This window comes from Diabrotica virgifera, chromosome 7, assembly GCF_917563875.1.
Source record: "Diabrotica virgifera virgifera chromosome 7, PGI_DIABVI_V3a".
Lineage (NCBI taxonomy): Eukaryota > Metazoa > Arthropoda > Insecta > Coleoptera > Chrysomelidae > Diabrotica > Diabrotica virgifera.
The window spans coordinates 78,738,785-78,760,690 of record NC_065449.1 but is presented as its reverse complement, the minus strand read 5'-3'; the positions used below and the strand labels follow the sequence as shown (position 1 = coordinate 78,760,690).

Below are 21,906 nucleotides of genomic sequence, written 5' to 3'. Positions count from 1 at the left end.
TTAAGTACATCCCAGAAGAAGATTGTACTATCTTTATCGAGAGCATTTTACGGAATTAAAACGTGTCGTACCAAAAAAATATCTAACGACCATTATCTATAAATGTACAAGGAAAACCCAAAAAGAATGAATCAAAATTCAACCATTTGTAGCAGCTTAAGAGTGTTATAGCTCTTGCGGCTCATTATGTTTATAATAACTTACCTCATCAACCTATGTTTTTTTAACTATTTTGAAAACTTTAATCACTTATTAATGTATTATATGATTTGAAAAATATAGAAAATGCGAGTTTTTTGTTTAATTTGCTACCTATGACCTATGTCATTAATTTTATGAATACTGGCCGGTACCTTACATCCTATGTCAATGTATAAATAAATTATTTTATATATGTCAAAGATTTCTTTAAGTTAAACGGAGTAATGAAAAAAAGAATATAAAAAAAATTTAAGAAACGCTTTTCTTTAATTACGAGTGACTAAAATTAAAAATATAAAAAAATCAACTAAAACCCGAAAAAATAAAAAAAATCAAACTCGAAGGATTATTCGAAAAAAACTGTTAGACGGATTAAATATACAAAAATCTCACACATTCGTTAAAAGATTGAAAAAATCTAACACATTCGTTAAAGAAAAGCGTGGGGCGCGTGTTCATCGAATAAACGGTTTGAGGATAGATACTTTTTTACGTTTCGCGCCCCACGCTTTTCTCTAACGAATGTGTTAGATTTTTTTCAATTTTTTAACGAATGTGTGAGATTTTTGTATATTTAATCTGTCTAACAGTTTTTTCGAATAATCCTTCGAGTTTGAATTTTTTTTTGCTTTTTAGTTGATTTTTTTATAGTATTTTTAATTCTAGTCACTCATAATTAAAACAAAGCGTTTCTTAAATTTTTTTTATACTTTTTTATTTTTTACTTTTTAGTCTTACACTTTTTACACATTAAAATATATCGTCATGTTTAAAAAAGGAGTTATGTATATGATATACACATTTTTGCATTTATTTCAAAATTTGATACATACATTATACATTTTCCGTAATTTCTTCATACATTTCTTAAATCGAAATCATTATTTACACCTATTACAGTTTTCGCAGCCTTTCCATCTTTTCTAATGGTTTACTATTACACGGTGTAGAACCTGTTAATTTTTCGCGAATTACGAATTCTAATGTTAATTGTAGCACGAAACGTCTTTACCGGTGGCTTTTCTAAGACTACGTTAAAAACACGAATTTTTTGAATTCGAGTTTTGGTTGAAGTTTTGTTTCGTATCGTATTGAAATTTGACACGAATAAGCGCCGATGTTTATGTAAACAAAGATATGAGCGTTCAAAATCGTCGCCGCTTAGGATTTTTATAAACATGATGTACAAACATGAAAAGTAGTCGGAATCGGCAAAAAAATTTAAACTGTATTGTTTATTTATGAAGCATGACGTAAACAATTAACGTAAAAAGTGAAATTATGTATAGTACATATAATTAGCTACAATCTGTAAAAGTTTCAAGATTCTACATTGTGAAAAAACAAGAGAATTTAAGCATTTTCCATTGAAATCGTTTTTTCTTATTTAAACAATTAATAAACATAAAAAATGTTTATTGACTATTCGTGTATTGTTCCCGCGAATGCAAATGTCTGAAAATTTTCATTCAGTTGCATTGAAAAAAAGGCAGTCAAATTAACGTTTAAAGATTTGACCCAAACGATTGAACTAAAAAAAAGCGTTTAAAAAACTAATAATAATTTGTAAAAATTATGTAAAATGCAGTTTTTATGCTCTCATGTATAGTTGGATATTTTGACACAGACGGTTGTGAACTTTCACCATCGTAAAAAAGCAACTTTTTGTAAAATTACAAAATCCTCTTCTTACTTTCAACTCACTTTTTTTAAACTAAGCAGCTTAAACCAGCTAAACTTCTAGAGCAGAGGTTCTCAATCTGTGGTACATGTACCACTGGTTGTACATTAGGGTGGAGCGAAAAAATCAACTTTTAAAATTTAAAATGCCTGTATGCGGAAAAGTGGTCTGCATATTTGTTGTAATACCCTGCAAAATTTCAAATCGATCGGACTTCGTTTAGCGGTGCCCCCACTACTTCGAAATTTGAGGCTATTGGCCTCCCACTAAAGTAATGCGCCGATGCGCCCGCCTTCGTTAATACTTACTTGGTTAATTTTGGTAGTAGTTCGATTCGAGAGCAAACTGCGTTTCTTGTATTAGTATCAATTTAGATGCAATACAGTGAACCGTTGTTTTATTCTGTGTTGTTAAACTGTGTCCGTGAGATCCGTAAAAAAAGAAAACATGCCTAAAACACGAACAGACGTCGCTTGTTGTGTTTTTGGAGCACCAAGGAAGTTTAAAGACAATATGTTACCGACCTGTGCTGATGTTATCAGAAACTTTTTGTGTATTCGCCAGTTTATGAAAGAAGCTGCAGCAAATAATGCTGAACCAACTGTTAGTGACATTAATGAAATTCTTCTTGTTGAATTAAAATTGCTGTGGGTTAAAGCATCCATTCCGATAATATCCGATCAACAAATTAAATCTAAATTAAAGGAATTACATCAAAAATACAGAAATATTAAAAAACCTATGAAAAGTAGAAACTCAGCCAATATGCAAAGAAAGGTTAAAGATTTTAGAGATTTATTGGAAAAGAAATTGTTTGATATTGCATCATGCAAATGTTCTGACTATTTATTATGCAAATGCAAAAATAAAATACCGGCTCGAGAGCATGACTTCATTAAAGATCAGAGGCATGATAGAAAAATGGTAATTGGTTCGGTGGATAAAGTAATTACCAAAAAACTAGAACGCTCTATTTACCGGAAAATTGTGGAAACACAATCTCCAATAGCTACATCTTCTTCATCAAGATCCGAAACACATCTTCCAGTAGAACAAATTATAAGTGAGTCTTCAGATGAAAGTGCCACAAGTGTCTACGAGAAAAATACAAAAACCGGAACAAAAGACGATTTACCGAATACAAAAAAAACAAAACAAATGCGAATTAGTTTGCCAAACTTAGCTCAAGCATGCGATCGTACAGGAGTATCTGATAGAGTAGCATCCATAATAACAAACTCGGTGTTGCAAGATCTAAGTTTCATCTCGGTAGAAAGTCATGACAAAATCATAGATCGGAGTAAAATTAGGCGGGAGAGAAAAAAAAGGCGCAACCAGATTAAAATTGATGATACAAAAATTTTTAAATTTCTTCATGGAATCTATTTTGATGGTAGAAAAGATAGAACTCTACAAAATGAAATGAAGGATAATAAATACTACAAAACTACCATATCTGAAGAACATATTGTCTTAGTCTCTGAGCCCAAGTCAAAATATATAGGACATATTAGTGTATCGTCGGGTAGTGCAGAAGAAATCAGCAAGACAATGTTGGACTTTCTAAATAAAAATGTAGACCTTGATAATTTGGTAGCTGTTGGATGCGACGGAACTGCTGTCAATACAGGTATTCACAATGGTGTTATCCGTAAAGTAGAACTTGCAATTGGTCGATCAATGCAATGGTTTATTTGCATATTACATACCAATGAACTACCTCTGCGCCATCTAATAAAGCACTTGGATGGAGAAACTACCGGACCACGTGAGTTTTCAGGACAAATTGGAAAAGGACTACAAAACTGCGAGCATCTTCCTGTAGTTAAATTTGAGCAAATTCGATCAGTTTTACCCAAATATGATGCAAAGGAAATCGAGAAGCTTAGCACGGATCAGAAATATTTATTTGAAATTAGTAATTCAGTATCTAACGGTAAAATCTCGAGTGACTTAGCAAGAAGACAACCGGGAAAAATTTCACATGCTAGATGGCTAACAACTGCAAGCAGAATTCTTCGTCTTTACGTAGCAACAGATCCTCCTTCGGAAAACCTAAAATCTTTGGTATGCTATATACAAAACGTATATGCCCCACTGTGGTTCGAGATTAAAGCAAGACCATTTTGTTTTGATGGACCAGTACATTTATTTAATTTAGTAAAAAGGACGAGGTATTTGTCACCTGAACTGCAAAAAATAGTGGACAGGATAATACAAATTAATGGTTATTTTGCACATCCTGAAAATGTGTTGATAGCAATGCTTTGTGATGAACGGCAGCATATCAGAGAGTTAGGTTTGCGGCGAATCTTAAAATCCAGAAACTCCCATGAAATAAGAAAATTTAAAGTCCCAGAAATTAACTTTAACGCAAATGACTACATTGAAATGATTGACTGGCAACAATTAGTGATAAGCGAACCTCCAATGACAAAAAAAATTTCAACAGAAGATCTAAAACAGATGATTAAAGATGTTCCTGAAGAAATGGAGATACTACGTTTTCCCTGTCACTCCCAAGCTATAGAACGCTGCGTTAAGTTGGTAACAGAGGCATCCTTAAAAGTATGTGGGCCTGAAGCAAGAGATGGCTTCATAAGGTCCCAAATAGTTTCCCGACAAGCATTACCTAAATTTAACACAAAAGTTGAGTTTTTAGCTAATCTCAAGCATTAAATCATAAACGTTTTAAAGGTGGGTGGGTGGGTGGAACTCGAATTGCAGCCACCTCCTCGTGGTGAGTTCTGGGTTGTTTTCACGGAAAACAAGCGAAGAGCTGCAAAAAAAATCACTTTATTTTAATTTTTAGGTGGCTCGGGGCACCGGAAAAAATTATCGCATCAAATTCATTTTTTGCAAGCTACTTACACTACACGTGAGACCACTTTTCCACATACAGGCGAAAAAATTTGAGAAAAAAAAATTTTTGTTTTATTTTCACGTTATCTTAATTTTTAGGTGGCTTGGGGCACCGGAAAAAATTATCCCATCAAATTCATTTTTTGCAAGCTACTTACACTACACGTGAGACCACTTTTCCGCATACAGGCGAAAAAATTTGAGAAAAAAAAAAATTTTGTTTTATTTTCACTCCACCCTATTGTACATATCATTATTGGCGGTGGTACACAAAACACAGAAAAAATTAAAATAGTAGTACTTAGTAAGTATTGATAATACAATTTAAAAATATAGGTGGTACCAAAAATAATAAAAATTACTGTAGGTGGTACATCACTCAAAAAGGTTGAGAACCGATGTTCTAAAGGATACTATTCGCTCCGTGCATGACTGACTCGACACCTAGCGTAGTCGCCTGAAATTTTTGGCGAACACAATTTGACGTTAAACGTATGATACACATATGACATATTTGACGTTAATGTAATATTTATTTACCACTTTTGATCCACACAATATTATTATAATTATATGATTATGAATGATTATGATTTATTATACACGCAATAAGTTCAAGTGTCAAATAAACGTCAAATTAAAAAGAGGATATTTGGAAGTTCTCTGAAGAAAATATCAATTTTAAGGGGTTTTCTTCACTTTTTCGTTATAGTTTAGTTGTGGGTGTTAACATTAATTACGTAGGCAGTGTGAATTATTAGTACCAGATTTTAAGATTAGCTGGGTCTATTGATTTTGTGCTGTGTGTGTGTACAGAAAATGGAAATAGATGACAATAGGAATATACCACCAGATCGGGGAAGGAAAGAAAGTCAGTATGAAGATATAAATATAAATAATAAAAAGCAAAACGGCAATAATAAGGTAAACGAAATATTTATTGAAAAAAAATTATTATTTAATCATTATTTGCCAAAGTTGCCATATTTCGCCGCTACGGGCGCTGGCATAGTTTCGTGTATCCCCACCATGGTCACCATTGGCGTAACCGAGGGGGTTGGGGGCTATAACCAACCCCCCATTGCGATTTACTTTCGAGTTCTACACGCTTAACATCATACTCCCAGAGACCTTCCAGTAGTTGTAACCCCCCTTTCCAGTAGTTGTAACCCCCCCTTAGGATCATCCTGGTTACACCGTTAATGGTCAAGCACGGAGCGAACAAGTACATTAATAAAGTGGATAGTAAAGGGCTACCTATTATTTTTAATTAGAGTGGTAATTAGGGGATGATTTTCACGTATTTTATCGCTGAAAAAAATACGGACTAGCCTTCTTTTGGTCATAACTTCCCTAGAATTGGTGCTAGAGAATTGATTGTTTTTAATATCCTAAATTACTGAAGTACCACAACAAAATAATTCATTTAATATGTATTCTGAGACAGATTTTCTACTTAACAACTTAGACAAGGCGAAAACGGCGGGTTCGTTAAAAAAAATATTCCCATGAGATTTTTTTGCATAATCACATTCGTGAGACATCCCAGAATATGGTTCAAGAAGTCGCCCACCTGAAAAGTGGTCCAATTTTTTTTAACATTTTTGAAGTTATATTTCTTTAGGCGCGATTGAGAGTAAAATTTCATAATACTGCGAACATGCGCACACAGACAGTATGACGTTTAGTTACTAATCTTTCAAATTATGTATTAGCGCAAATAAGCCATTAAAATAATATATTAGTGATTTTTAGTAAATGTATTATTTATTATAATTTTTGTCTTTGGATTTGTCTTCCTTGGGCGTAAAATAATAAAATATCTATTTTTATATTTCACTTGTCACCGTGATGTGTAATTATGTATATCCGAAACGTCAATAACAAGCGCCTTGATAGCCTGGTTGGTAGAGCATTGGACCAGAGATCGAGAGATCGCGAGATCGCAGGTTCAAATCCCAGACGATTCATATTCTTTTTTTTTTTAATTTTTGGTATTGTTAAGTTTTGGTTAATTTTTGGTAATTATTCTTAATTTTTTGTATTGTAACTGTTAAGTATATTTATTTCGTTGAAATTATATAATAGAAGTATAACTTCTTACGTGCGTACAAAGTACACACATATTCTTTTTTTTTTAAATCAAATTGTAAAAATCAATACCTTTGGCCCGTACAAATTTTTGTTAGGTTTTTTTCGACCATTCCGGACAAAAGAGGTCTCTTGTAATTTTTCTCTAAAGTTAAAGTAAAATTCTCTAAAGTAAAAATTGCGATTTTCAAGGCTTAATAAATTGGTTAAAAGTTATTATTATGAAAGTCAGAAAGTGACTAAATCAAAGTTTAAAGCCCCCCTACAAGATCCTGAAGAAATTTTTGCCATAATTTTATTACTAAGCTGTTATTTTTAAGTAATAATAATGAGCGCCAGCACATATTAGGTGGCCGTCTATGGTGAGTGCGAGAGAGATGCCATTCCGGCAGTCCAATGTGGCATCTTACTCGCACTCACATTTACAGCCGCGTCAATACGCTCTTACGGCTTATTGTTAATAATTAAAAATAACAGCTTAATAATAAATTAATTACACAAATTTCTTCATGATCATGTAGGGGGGGCTTTAAACTTTGATTTAGTCCTTTCTGACTTTCATAATAATAATTTTTAACCGAGTTAATAAGCTTTAAAAATGGCCATTTTTGCGTTTTTCAAATTTTAAATTGCTTTTAACTCGAAAAACATCAACTTAAGAGAAAAATTACAAGAGGCCGTTTTTGTCCAGAATTGTCTAAAAAACCTAAAAAAAATTTGTCCAGACCAAAAATAATAATTTTTGCAATTTGATTAAAAAAAATTGGACCACTTTTCACGTGGGCGACTTATTGAACCTTATTCTGGGATGTCTCACGAATGTGATTATGCAAAAAAATCTCATGGGAATATTTTTTCTAACGAACCCGCCGTTTTCGCCTTATCTAACTTGATCTCAGGTAACTGTATCATGTAGCGTCTATTATGAATTATATATGGCGAAATTTTGAAATTATAAAGTATGGAATCCACTTGTAATACAATTGTTTGTGTTTTTATTTTAGACAATTAGAAAAAAGACTGAAACACGTTAACTTTTAAATTCAAATGAGCGCTTTTTAAACAAAAATTTAAATGTATGTACAAGGTTATTGACACAGTAGCATTATTACATTATTACATTACATAGGTTTATCAAAATTGCAAGTATGTATGAATGAGTTTAAAACAGTTATGAGAATTAATATTTTTATTTACATCTCATACTTATAAATAACTTTATTTCTTATGAAATTGTACGAAACAGTTTTTGCACAATGTTATAACACATTTTCCACAATATGTTAGTGGTCTTGCTTTGCAATTCTCTCCTTGGCATCGTCTCTGCTTTTCCCGTTTCTCCATGAAATGGTCTTTCCCATCGAATCTTAATTCCGTAAATACTTTAGATGTTGATGCACTCTGTCTTATCATTCTTGTACTTTGAGTCAATTTTAGGTATTGAGTTGCTTCAAAATCTAATAAAGTAATATTTCATTTACTGACTCGTTTTTAGAGAAGCCATGAATTTACTAATATCATATCAATAAATTATGTGGATATTAATCAATACCGCTTCTTAACTCTGAGTTTAGTGACATATTTTGTATGAGAGGTAATATATATTTTCAAAATAAGATTCTATAATAATACCCTCATTTATTATCGTTCCATTTTAAACAAACTATTATACAGGGTGTCCAGAAACTCTCCTGACAGACGAAGACTGGAGATTCCTCAGATATAATTTAACCCAAATCATCCAGTGCGATAATTTGGGATCAAGCTAAGGTAGCTAGAGCTCTTGGAAGATAGTGTCTTGGAATTAGCTTTTCTTAAATATATCCAGAACGCTTTTATATAGAAAAACGAAAACTGGCACGCTTATTTATCTTCCAGATATAAATCGATTGCATCAATTATGAATTTCTAGTACCGGTCATAGGCGCCCGTTTTGGGTAGGGCAACGGTTATTGTATCGCAAACTTTTTTGTCTTTAATTTTAAGCATTTTTGACCATGGATTATTAAATTCTGAGGTATTCTAGTACTAAAAGGTCTAGCTTTAATTCAATACCGTTTTCTAGAAAAATCAATTTGAAAATTTTTCGTTTTTTGAATTTGAAAATAATTTTCAAAATAAAACGTATTTTACCGAATTAAAGGAAGCGGTAACGTTTAGTTATGAATACCTCATGATTTAATAATCTAGTATCAAAAATGCTTAAAAATTAAAGACAAAAAGTTATGCGATAACATAACCGTTGACCTACCCAAAACGGACGGCTATGACCGGTACTAGGAATTCGTAATTGATGAAATCGATTTATCACTGGAAGATAAATAGGTGCACCAGTTTTCGTTTTTCTTAATAAAAGCGTTCTAGAGGTATTTTAATAAAACTAATTACAAGACGCCATGTTTAAAGAGCTCTAAAGGTGAATTGGATTAAATTGGCTTAGGGTAAGTACATAACAAGTGGGTCGCGGTGGAGGTGTAGGTGCCAGTCGCGGTCGATGTCGACATCCGTGTAAAACAAACACATTGTAATGAATGGAAGCGAACACAGCAGATAAGTCGCGGTCGAGGCTTAGCGCGATGCCATCAAGGAGGTTTACATCGATGCTTTTGAAAATAAAATGAGTTTGTTTTACATGGATGTCTACTGCTCGGCCTACAAGGATGATCTGAGTTGATACTTTTTATATAATCCCTTTTTTGTATTCAGTTTATTTTTGAATTTTTAAAGTAATTAAATTCAGTAAATTTTTGAAATATGAAAGAGAATCTGATTATTTACAGCCAATTGATAGTGGTTCTAGCTCGACTGACCGCGCAGGTGACCTCCTTGCTATGTGCTATCGACATCGACCGCGACTTAACTAGTAGCATATATCGCGAGTTCTATCAGGAGAGTTTATGGACACCCTGTATAACGCAAGGGAGAGGGTCAATTTACTGATAAATATGGTTTATATACAAACATTACTTGACAAGCATAATCAAGTAAGAGATACAAATGTAAATGTGTAAGTCTAAACCAAGTGGACAAATTCGTTCAATATTTATAGTTATTATTGAAAGGATATTAGTAATCTAAAGTAAAGATGATTCAGATCTGATTAAAAAATAGGGCATCCACTATTTGCTTATACGTATTTCGAATTCAACTTATTCTCATGAGAGCACCTGTGTAGAAGCACTTTAGATTCTGCCTCTTTTGCCTTATGATATTAGTAATGTAATACAACAAAAATTAAAATTCCGCTTACTACAGCCGAAATTATATGTATAACCACAAAGAAAAGTTCATTTGCTGTAGTCGGCTGTATAGGTAACATATATCATAAAAATTTTAAAAAATAAGTAAAAAACCTGTATAAATGGTATAATAAGTATACGATGTTTCGTAGGTTGTCCGTCTTCTTCGAATAGGTACACGTGGTCCTATCTGAAGAAGATAACTTAAAAACTTAAGACAACCTACGGAAAATTGACATCTTTATTAGATGATGCCGCTGATGCCAATAGTCATAATAGTGAATGTTGTAGCCAGCATGATATCCAACGATCGATAACAGTCATGGAACTAAAAGAAGAGAAGAAGAAAACGTTAGCGTTCAAATTTTCCACTAAAACAATGATTTAGAGATCGATATCTTAGTGTGGGCTTTGTATCCAGAGTAGGGTAGTTTTCTGTAGGATAATGTCAGATTTCAATGCAAACTGAAGTCAGAGCTGGGCAATACCCGGGTACAAGTACCCGAATTTTGTACTCTGAGTACATTTTGGGTACTCAGTACCCGGTACCCGAGTACATTTTCAATAAAGTACTCGGTACTCGTACCCGTAGCATATGGGTAAAATACCCGGTACCCGCGTTTATTATACGAGTACATTTTCCGAGTACTTTTTGCAGGTCTAAACTTGTCACTGCATGTGGAAGAGCAAAAATAGCAACACGCAAAAACGATACTGATACGGAATCAGTATCAGTCCATTCCTCAAGTCAAGCAACGTATATATTCTCTTGTGCTACAATAATTAATAGCCCTCGAACAAATGCTCTAACTGATGGTAAACTTTGAAAAATTGGTTATCTTAAAAGTCAATAAAATTAATCAGTGAGTGTGAGTGGTGTTACACTGATTATTATTATTCGATGATTAGTTTGTAAAATTTCTAATTTTTTATTTTAGTTGGAATTGTACGGTATTTTATGTTTTCATGGCTCATAAATAAATATGATTTTCTACAATAACTTGATAAAGAAGACTTTTTCGCTTGTCAATGGCAACGAAAAGTTGACGTTTACTGAGTACCGTCACTTTATCGCTCTAGCGCGTTAAGGTGATACAGTAGCGATCAACAGGTAGCCAAAACGCGTTCCAAGATTGCGGCTGTAATTTTGAATATTTTTTCGAGATATTTGGCACACGTCTTTGTAATATAATAAAGAATGGCGGTACAGAGCCCAATTTGAGAAATATATTAGTATATGGAAATTACTCTGTAATTAAATACAATATTAAAAAAACGAGCCTATACCGCCATTAAGAAGAACAAAAAAATACACTTTCTTCAAATAAACTTTTTTATCCGATGCCTAGATTTTGTGTCATTTTGGAACTACAAATGAAATAAAAAATTTTAGTAGTTCCAAAATGACACAAAATCTAGGCATCGGATAAAAAAGTTTATTTGAAGAAAGTGTCTTTTTTTGTTCTTCTTAATGGCGGTACAGGCTCGTTTTTTTTAATATTGTATTTAATTACAGAGTAATTTCCACATATTAACATATTTTTCAAATTGGGCTCTGTACCGCCATTCTTTATTATATTACGAATACGTGTGCCAAATATCTCGAAAAAATATTCAAAATTACAGCCGCAATCTTGGAACGCGTTTTCGCTACCTGTTGATCGCTACTGTTTCCTCTTAAAGTTAGATAAACGCGCGTCGTCCATAACAACCGTACAACCATACAATACAAACACATTGAACACTCAAACAGATAGATATAAAAGTTAATATTATGACATTACAATGACAGATATAAAACAGTTACAATAAAGTTAATGATTTAAAAATACTTTCATTTTATTAAGTGATTGTAGAAAAAATGTTGTATGTATTACAAGCGCAAAGTGACATTATTGCTTTCAAGTAATTACCGCTTTCCGCTACGCGTCGAGCGGTAACTTTTACTCTCAAGCAATAATGTATCACTTTTCGCTCTTAATACATAAATAACTATACCCTTCTTGAGCTGCCCCCCCCCCTCTTGCAAAAATCAAAAAACAAATAGCCCTGATTTATGAGCTTTCATATTCCGCAAACTAAAAATTTTGAGCTCGTTCCACTGAGCAGGAATTTAATACTTTTGTGGGGGGGCTGAGTCAGCCCCCCCCCCACTACTTAAAAATAGGAATATTGAATCGGTTTTTGCGGCAGAATTACGAGCTATTTATGAGCTCTTGAAATTATATAGTTTCGATTTTTGAGCTCATCCCCTTCACCCCCAAACAACCCTTTAATTGATTTAACTTACGAGAAAAATGCTGAGAAAACTTAAAATATATCGTATTGCGGTTATAATTCCTATAGCTTATACAGTGCTAGTCAGAAGTCCGTACCCCCCTCGTATCTTTTGAACGGGTGTACCTATAATAGTGAAATTTGGAAGGACGAAATAAACGGACGTGAGCTTCTTAACTAGTCATGACAGGTGACGTAATAGTGACAGATGACGTTGCAGAGCCACTGTGACCGATAATTTTTAATGGTACCCTATGGCAAGTGATACCTCGTTTGAAAGGTATTCAAAATACCTATTCAGTCATACTATTTTTTTGGGTTTTAGTTAATTTGAATTTTGGTGAATAAATTAAATGAATATAATATTTTAGTTTCGCATTTAATTAATAAAAATTCAACTGTCCGCCTATGGTTTTTTTGTCAAAAAGTTGACGTTTTTCAATTCTCTAGTAGTTTTTACGTCAACGTCAACCTTTTTGACAAGTAGTTATAAACGGAATTTTGAATTTTTATTAACTAAATGCGAAACTCCAATTTTATATTTATTTCATTTATTCATCAAAATTAGCTTAAACTCAAACAAAATTAATATGACTGAATAGGAATTTTGAATACCTTTCAAACGAGGTATCACTTGCCATAAGGTCCCATTTAAAATTATCCGTCACAGTGGCTCTGTAACGTCATCTGTCACTATTACGTCACCTGTCATGACTAGTTAAGAAGCTTACCTCCGTTTATTTCCTCCCTCCAAATTTCACTATTATAGGTATAACCGTTCAAAAGATACGAGGGGGGTACGGACTTTTGACTAGCACTGTATACCCTAAGAATAAACTATTAAATCAAGTGCATTTCGATTATTGAGCTACAACCCCTTCGCGAGAAAACCACCCTATCTTCCCGGCTTAAGAGAAAGTTGTACTTAAAATGCATTAAATTAATTATTTGGCGACTACATGTCATTTAATAATTTATAAGCTTCCAAATTACGCGCATTTAGATCAGTAAATTGCAATTTATTTTGTATAGTGCAGTCACTGAAGGTAAAAATCAACGATTACCTTTAATTTCGGTGAACCTTCATCGATTTTCACGAAAATTGGTCAGTGGTTAGAGGATACGTCAAGAAACAAAGGTGACATGGTACCACCTTGCGCCTTTACCCTGAGGGTGGATACCGCTCCTTCTCGGGGGTGAAAATTATTATATAAAAAATAACTGCACAAATCAATAAAAGAAACAAATTAAAAGCAAAATTTATTATATAAAGTTATTAAAATAAGTCAATCCTTTTTAAGTTATTAAAGATCAATAATTTTAATTATTCGTGAAAAAAAATGCATGTTTTGAAGCGGTTTTTCGTAAATCACTGAAAAACTGTAAGTTTTTACAAAAAAGTTAATAGTAGTTTAATTCGTATAGCTTATATTCTAAGAATAAACTCTTAAATCACGCGCCTTTCGATTATAGAGCTACAAGTACGAGAGTTGTTACGATTAAGAGAGAGTTGTACTTAAAATAATTTAAGTTAATTATTTGGCGACTACATATCGTTTAATAATTTATGAGGTCGCAAAATATACGCATTTCAATTATTGAATTGCCATTTTCTTTCTATAGTGCAGTCACTGAGGGTAAAAATCAACTATGACCTTCGATTTCGGTAAATCTCCATTCATTTTTACGAATTGACAATAACAACTTGCGGTTTTAGCCTGGGGTATATGTCACCCCTTCTCGGGGGTAAAAATTACTTTATTAAAAATAACCCCACAAATCGAGAGAGAGAGACAAATTATAAGCAAAATTTGTTATATAATGTTATTAATAAATCAATACTTTTTGAGTTTTAGGCATACTTTAAAGCGATTTTTCATAAATAACTCAAAAACTGTAAGTTTTTACAAAAAAGTTTTCATCACTAAAATTGAAGCTAATAAAAATATAATAAATTGCTTACTTGAAAAACCCTTTAATGTTAATTTAAAGTAAGTTATTTGTAATTAAATGTATATTTTTTTCTGCGACTGTTCAAATCTAAGGATTCAAGCTTAAATAACGGGAAAGAGATGCATTTTATAACAATTAGGTACTAAATACTTGTCAAAGTACTTAGAAATACCTATCAAAAATGAGCTCCAGAAGAAGTTGATAGCATCAAAATCCGCTCACCAATTTTCGTGAAAATGAATGGAGATTTACCGAAATTGAAGGTCATAGTTGATTTTTACCTTCAGTGACGGCACTATAGAAAGAAACTGGCAATTAAATAATTGAGATGCGTATATTTTGCGAGCTCATAAATTATTAAACGATATCTAGTAGCCAAATAATTAATTTAAATTATTTTAAGTACAACTCTCTCTTAAGCCAGGAATATGGGATGGTTTTCTTGCGAAGGGGTTGTAGCTCAATAATCGAAAGGCGCGTGATTTAAGAGTTTATTCTTAGAATATAAGCTATACGAATTATACTACTATTAACTTTTTTGTAAAAACTTACAGTTTTTCAGTGATTTACGAAAAAGCGCTTCAAAACATGCATTTTTTCACGAATAATTAAAATTATTGATCTTTAATAACTTAAAAAGTATTGACTTATTTTAATAACTTTATATAATAAATTTTGCTGATAATCTGTTCTTTTATAGATTTGTGCAGTTATTTTTTATAAAATAATTTTCACCCCCGAGAAGAGGCGGTATCCACCCTCAGGGTAAAAGCGCAAGGTAGTACCATGTCACCTTTGTTTCTTGAGGTATCCTCTAACCACTGACCAATTTTCGTGAAAATCGATGAAGGTTCACCGAAATTGAAGGTAATCGTTGATTTTTACCTTCAGTGACTGCACTATACAAAATAAATTGCAATTTACTGATCTAAATGCGCGTAACTTGGAAGCTTATAAATTATTAAATGATATGTAGTCGCCAAATAATTAATTTAATGCATTTAAGTACAACTTTCTCTTACGCCGGGAAGATAGGGTGGTTTTCTTGCGAAGGGGTTGTAGCTCAATAATCGAAATGCACGTGATTTAATAGTTTATTCTTAGGCTACGGCTCCACGGGCGAGAAATTGACGCTAGCAGTAGCAGTAAAATGAACTTAAGGTTCCGCGGAACGGAATGGGAATAGCCGAACTGAACCGACTACGCACAAGTCATGTAGTCGGTACAGTTCGGCTATTCCTATTCCGTTCCGCGGTACCTTAAGTTCATTTTACTGCTACTGCTAGTGTCAATTTCTCGCCCGTGGAGCCGTAGCCTTAGAGTATATAAGCTATAGGAGTTATATCCGCAATACGATATATTTTAAGTTTTCTCAGCATTTTTCTCGTAAGTTAAATCAATTAAAGGGTTGTTTGGGGGTGAAGGGGATGAGCTCAAAAATCGAAACTATATAATTTCAAGAGCTCATAAATAGCTCGTAATTCTGCCGCAAAAACCGATTCAATATTCCTATTTTTAAGTAGTGGGGGGGGGGCACTAAAGTATTAAATTCCCGCTCAGTGGAACGAGCTCAAAATTTTTAGTTTGCGGAATATGAAAGCTCATAATTAGCTCATAAATCAGGGCTATTTGTTTTTTAATTTTTGCAAGTGGGGGGGGGGGCAGCTCAACACGGGTAATAACTATTAGATGTGCAGAAATAATTATTATTATTACCTTCTTACTTTTTTTCCGGTCCTATATTCGAATGTACTCGAAATAAGTACCCGAGAAATTCGGCTAATTTTACTTTGAGCAATGTACTCTGAGTACTTTTTTTAAACAATGTACTCGGTACTCTGTGCTCGTTACTCAAATATGAAAAGTACCCGGTACTCTGTACCCGAGTGCAATTTATCAGTACCAGGTCCACTCTGACTGACGTGCGGCTCAAAATAAAAAAAGATCAAAAACAATTCGAAGTTTTAAATCCGTAGATCTAAACACTTGTAGTGGAATTAAGTTTTGGTAAACAACCCAAATGCGTGCTTTCTAAAACTTGCAAAGCAAACGAACGGTGAATTAGAAGAAGGCTAAGAAGAATATAAAATTTCATTCCACTACCTGTCTATTCATCTAGGTAAAACTTCCATCAGATCTTGGTTCTCTGTACTCACATAGGAGTAAAATTAATAGAAAATGAAAGGCAGCTTATATTTCAATCATTGGTTTCAGAGGTGACCAAACATTCTCCTACATACGTTTTACTCTCTCAGTCTACTCTGAACCGAAAAGAAAATAAGCTGTCTCTCTAACCAGAATTATACAAATGATTCGCTTTCAGATGCTGTAGCGACATCTATATACTTCTACTGAAAAAATTAAGGTTTGTTGCAATTATCTTGGTCAACTGTTTCTGTATTTTAATTTTGAAACCCTCAATAATAAAGAACTTTTTATGATCTACGACTTTTATTTGAAATATTTTTCTCCAAAATGTATAAGATACGCTTTATAGCCAAAAAAATATTTTTTTACTTTTTAAGATTGTTAAAAAAACAAAGCAAAATCAGCTGTACATCTTCATGGATTTTTATCAACTACCTCTCATATACCTTTTAGAACCATCAAAAATCAGTATACGATTTCACCTGATTTCGCAATTCACCTGTTATATAAACCGAATTTCATCAGATGTTATCAAGACTATCGCAAACATATACAGCAGAAGTAACATACAGGCCAGAATTAATAACAAACTAAAACAGCCGATACTAGTGGAAAGAGGCATACGTCAAGGATACTCGTTGAGCTCACTGCTGTTTAACCTCATCATGGATGAAATTACATATTCGTAAAGTCAAAAACCTGAGAATAGGGTACAGAATGGGTGAAGAAATTATCTCTATAGTATGCTATGCAGATGATGCCATACTTATTGCAGAGAGTGAAGATGTCCTTCAGAGACTTTTATATCAATTTAATATAACAGATATCAGATATCGAGATATCACAGGAAAATCATTATGGGACAGCAACAGAACACAGACCTCAGGCAAAGCTGTAATATAGAGAACATAAATGGCTGGACACTGAAAAACCGAAAGGTACAGTATAGCCATATAAGCAGAATGTGAGAAGGAAGACTTATAAATAGAGCACGAGACAGATCACCAAACGTCCGAAGGAGTATAGAAAGGCCGAGGAAGATGTGGAGTGACAACCTGGATATCTGATTAGGAGGCATCCGAGGATTTAACAGGCGCGAGCCGATTAAGGAAGCAGGAACAAGAAGAAGAAGATCAATAAAACGATTTTGCTAATGAGTATTTTTTTTTTTTTTATTTTATAATATAAACATCCGATAGCTATTCTTCTAAATTTGGAAACGCAAAGTATTCATAATTTCATTTCTTCTCATCACTCCATCTCTTTCGTCCCGAGGTTCATTATTTACCTCTCGTATTACGGGTGCTTCTTCTGGTACTACTTGTTCAAGCAGTTCCAAATTGACGTCTATTGAAATATTATGTAACACACACATTGCCCGAATAAAATGTACAGCAATTGTAATATTTCGGATCTGTAGATGACACAATTGCCTAAATTTCTGTTTTAACAATCCAAAACAATTCTCAATCAAATATCTATTTTTGGATAATAGGTAATTGTAATTAATTTGACGCCTGGTTAAATTACCTCTATCTTGAAAAGGTGTTAAACAATGTCTTAGACAAGGGTAGCCCCTATCCCCAATAATAAAATATTCCCCACATTTTTCCTCTAGGCTATCAAACAAAGCAGATCGTCTGAATATTCTACTATCGTGGACAGATCCAGGCCAACCAACAAAAATGTCCCTTATTTTTTTCCTACTATCACAGACTATTTGCGCCTAAAATAAAAAAGAGGGAATTTACTACTAAAAGTTTCCATTGATTGAGATAATGTACATTTTAAAGGACCCCGCAACACTCCTTATGGAAAAGTGGCCCCGGTCTTTAATGAAAGTTCGGTCAATGATAGTTCTCAGTGCGTAGATTAAAAAAGTCCATGGGACCTAGTAGTCTAAGAGCTGGGAGCGGATTTTGTGCGTGATAAGTAATATGGAAAAACTATACGGGGATATGTTGAGTTAGTTGTGTGCATGACTTTCTCCAACGGCCGGAAACCAGAGTGGGGGGACGAGGGTACTTATAAGGGGTCAAAGTCGCGATTTTAATATTTTTTTGTGACGCTCATGATCGAAATAGTGCACTAAAATTTGGGAATAAGTAGGTCATGACGTATCTAAGTAAAATCTCTAGGGGCGCAACGCTGCGTGGCCGACAAAAGGGTGGGGCAGGGGTAAATATAAAAAATATAAACCGTTTTTTGCGACGTTCGAGATTGAGATAGTGCACAAAAATTTGGGAATAAGTAAACCATGACATAACTAAGTAAAATTTCCAGAGGCGGAAACCAGAGTGGAGGACGAGGGTAGTTTTAAGGGGTAAAAGTCGCGGTCTTTATTATTTTTTTTGTGGCGCTCATGAAGGAGATTGGGGTACAAAGGGGTGGTAAGCAGGGTGAGTATAAAAATATATGGGGGTTTTTTGCCGTTCGTAATCGAGATAATGCACCAAAATTTGGGAATAAGTAGACCATGACATTACTAAGTAAAATCTCCACGGGCGGAACGCTGCGTGGGGGACAAATGTTAAACTGCGTCACAAAAAAAATAATACAAACTGCAAATTTGACCCCTTAAAACTACCCTCATCCCCAACTCTGGTTTCCGCCCCTGGATATTTTGCTTAGTTACGTCATGATCACAAGATTAAGAAAAAATTAGACCTGCAGCTATTCCTCAAAAAAAGTTATACGCTTTTTTGGAAAAAAAAAATCTCTTTTAATTTTTTGAGGTTATGTACACTCTACCTATGGGTCTATAAAAAATAGGCATGTTTTATAAAAGCCTCAGCTATGCGTCTGAATTTTTTGAAATTTTAAAATTGATTGCATCCCAACAAAAAAAATAAAAACGAAAAATGAACTTTTTGATGGTGGGGGCAGGGGGAAGGGGGTGGTGGGTTAAAATTACGCTGAATCCTATGTGTTAATCATATAGAACTTAAAAAAAAATAAAAAAAATGTAATTCTGTTAGTAAGGGAGGGTAACTTTTAATTTATTTATCCCGTTCATAAGTGGAAAGTTTGATGCGCCACTGTCGACGCATGTGCCACTGAAAAGTGACGGCACAGTGTTCAAACGTTTTCTTTTAGGTTCTACTATTTAAGTTATAGGGTCCCATCGTGCCTAAAATGATTAAGAAATTTCACCTATAGCGGCTCTTAGTCTATTAGGTGTGATGCATAACTTTAGAAACTATTAGTCCAAGTAACGAAGCTTTAAATAGGACAAAACCTCGCAATTTTTACAGAATGGATCGATTTGCTTGAAAATTTAAAAATAAGTAGTGGATAGTCCAAGGATTAAAATTTATATGATGGCGCTTTTGCCATGGGGGTGGTTGCCACCCCATCTCGGTGGTGGAAATTTTTTTATTATATTTTGATCACAAAAGTTGGTAAAAACATTCATTTTAAGCAAAAAACGTTCCATACATTTTTTTGATAAAATTAATAGTTTTTGATTTATTCGCTATCGAAAGTGTTTCTTTTCTACCGAAAAAATCAATGTTTTTAATCAGTTTTCAGCTAATACCTCAAAAGGTTTTCGTTTTATCAAAACAACTTTGCTTAACAAATATGTACCTTTTGAAAAAATAAACAAAACCATTTTTTTAAATTTTCAAGACCAATAGTAATCGAACTATACTTTATTACATATAATGTTAGCTCTTCTTCATCAAAATGCTAAATATTGTAATTTCAAAGTCAAAAGACGGGAAAACTATGCATTTTTCGAGGATAACTTGTTCAAACTAATTTAAAGTATTTAAAAATATATATCTCGATAAGTAAAAAAGTATCTAGCTCAAAAATTAAGTGACTTATAATGAAAAGAATGTCAGTCCCTATTTTTTTTTAGCGAAAAAGTGATCGGAAACGACGCCCTAATCACCACCCTAATTAAAATTAGTCATTGGCATTATTCGGTCTTCTTTATTTATGTACTGTTAATAGGTTCTAGAAGGTTGACCGGCTTAAAATGACTAGTTTAAAAAAAAAATAAGTTAAAAGCGAATAACGAATTTTTGTAGTTTGGTAAAAAATGCCCTTTTCTTCAGAATAGAAAGATTAGCATCAGAGATACGAAAAAATGTTTAAATATAAAATTGTAGCTTATTTAATTCCCAAGAACTTGGTTTGCAAAAATTTTTTCTACGGCAAAAATTGAGTGAGCTATTGACAATTAAAACTTGTAATAACATGCAAAAACCACTTTTACCAACCCTTTCAAAGTCACCTCTTTTTGCGACTGAGGATTTTAAAAGGATTTAATATTAATAGTCTTATAGATCTTGTAAAAGCCTACAAAATTCTTTTTTTACCAAACTTTTTAAGATAAAAAATAAAAAGTTACTGTTAAAAAATCAATATATTTTTTTGAAAAAAAAAAGGAGAAATCCAATTGGAAGCATAATAATGAAAGTTAGCGGTGTTTTTACTCATTGGTATTATTCATTCTTCTTTATTTGTGTATTATTAATAAATTCCAGAAGTTTGACTCGCCTAAAATAGTTAGTTTTTAAAAAACTAACTGGAGTTAAAAGGGAATAACGAATTTTGCAAAATATGACATTTTCTTCAGAATATAACGATTAGCATCAGAGATATGAAAAAATGTCTAAAAATTTGAAATTGTAGATTACTTAATTCCCAAGAACTTGGTTTGAAAAAAATTTTTCTACGGCAAAAATTGAGTGAATCGTAAATGAGTATTATCGAAAAACATTGATTTTTTCGATATAAAACTAACACTTTCGATAGTGAATGAACCGAAAACTATTTTATTAAAAAAATGTATCAAACATTTTTTGCTTAAAATGAATGCTTTTATCAACTTTTGCGATCAAAATATAATAAAAAATTTCCACCCCCGAGATGGGGTGGCAACGATCCCCATGGTAAAAGCGCCTTTCGGTATTATATAGATGTTGATCCTTGGACTATCCACTAATTATTCTCAAATTTGCAAGCACATCGATCCATTCTGTAAAAATTGCGAGGTGAAAAGCTTCGGTTCCTGGACTATAGGTATGTGTATTTCTGTGACTTAAGGATTCTACATTTATCATACACTCATCGTTTCCGGCACGTAGCGTAGTCTCCGAAAAACTTGATTTTACAAAGAGATGTCTGATACCATGCGATCCGGACAGTATGAATTGTTCATATTTAAAACCATTAAAATCAATATTTTTGGGAAACTAAACGCTACGTGCTTGAAACGGTGAGTGCATGATAATATGTAGAATCCTTTACTGAAAATCCCGTTCGATTAGGTATTTTATAATTACTTATAATGTATTAACCTATAATTTTATATTTCATGGCATTCTTTACAGAAATGCGGCAAAGTTAAATAAATAAAATAATCGTATAAAAAATGTACATACTATACAGGGTGTCCCGAAAAGATTGGTCATAAATTATACCATAGATTCTGGGGCCAAA

General features: G+C 33.1%; 1 protein-coding gene across 5 annotated transcripts in view; it reads right to left on the bottom strand.

Moving 5' to 3' along the window:
- The window catches only part of LOC114346561 (protein tramtrack, beta isoform), a 245,363-nt gene that overhangs the window by 28,509 nt on the left and 194,948 nt on the right, over positions 1-21,906 (bottom strand). The window contains exon 5 of one of the 5 annotated variants that reach the window (XM_028297419.2): positions 8,007-8,292. The exons of 3 other annotated variants lie outside the window; for them this stretch is intronic. In XM_028297419.2, the coding sequence (XP_028153220.1) occupies positions 8,054-8,292 (239 nt within the window). In that variant the 3' untranslated portion in view covers positions 8,007-8,053. Of the gene's footprint in view, positions 1-8,006; positions 8,293-17,644; positions 18,179-21,906 lie in introns of those variants that run through there. One more of the 5 variants, XM_050656029.1, reaches the window with a different exon arrangement.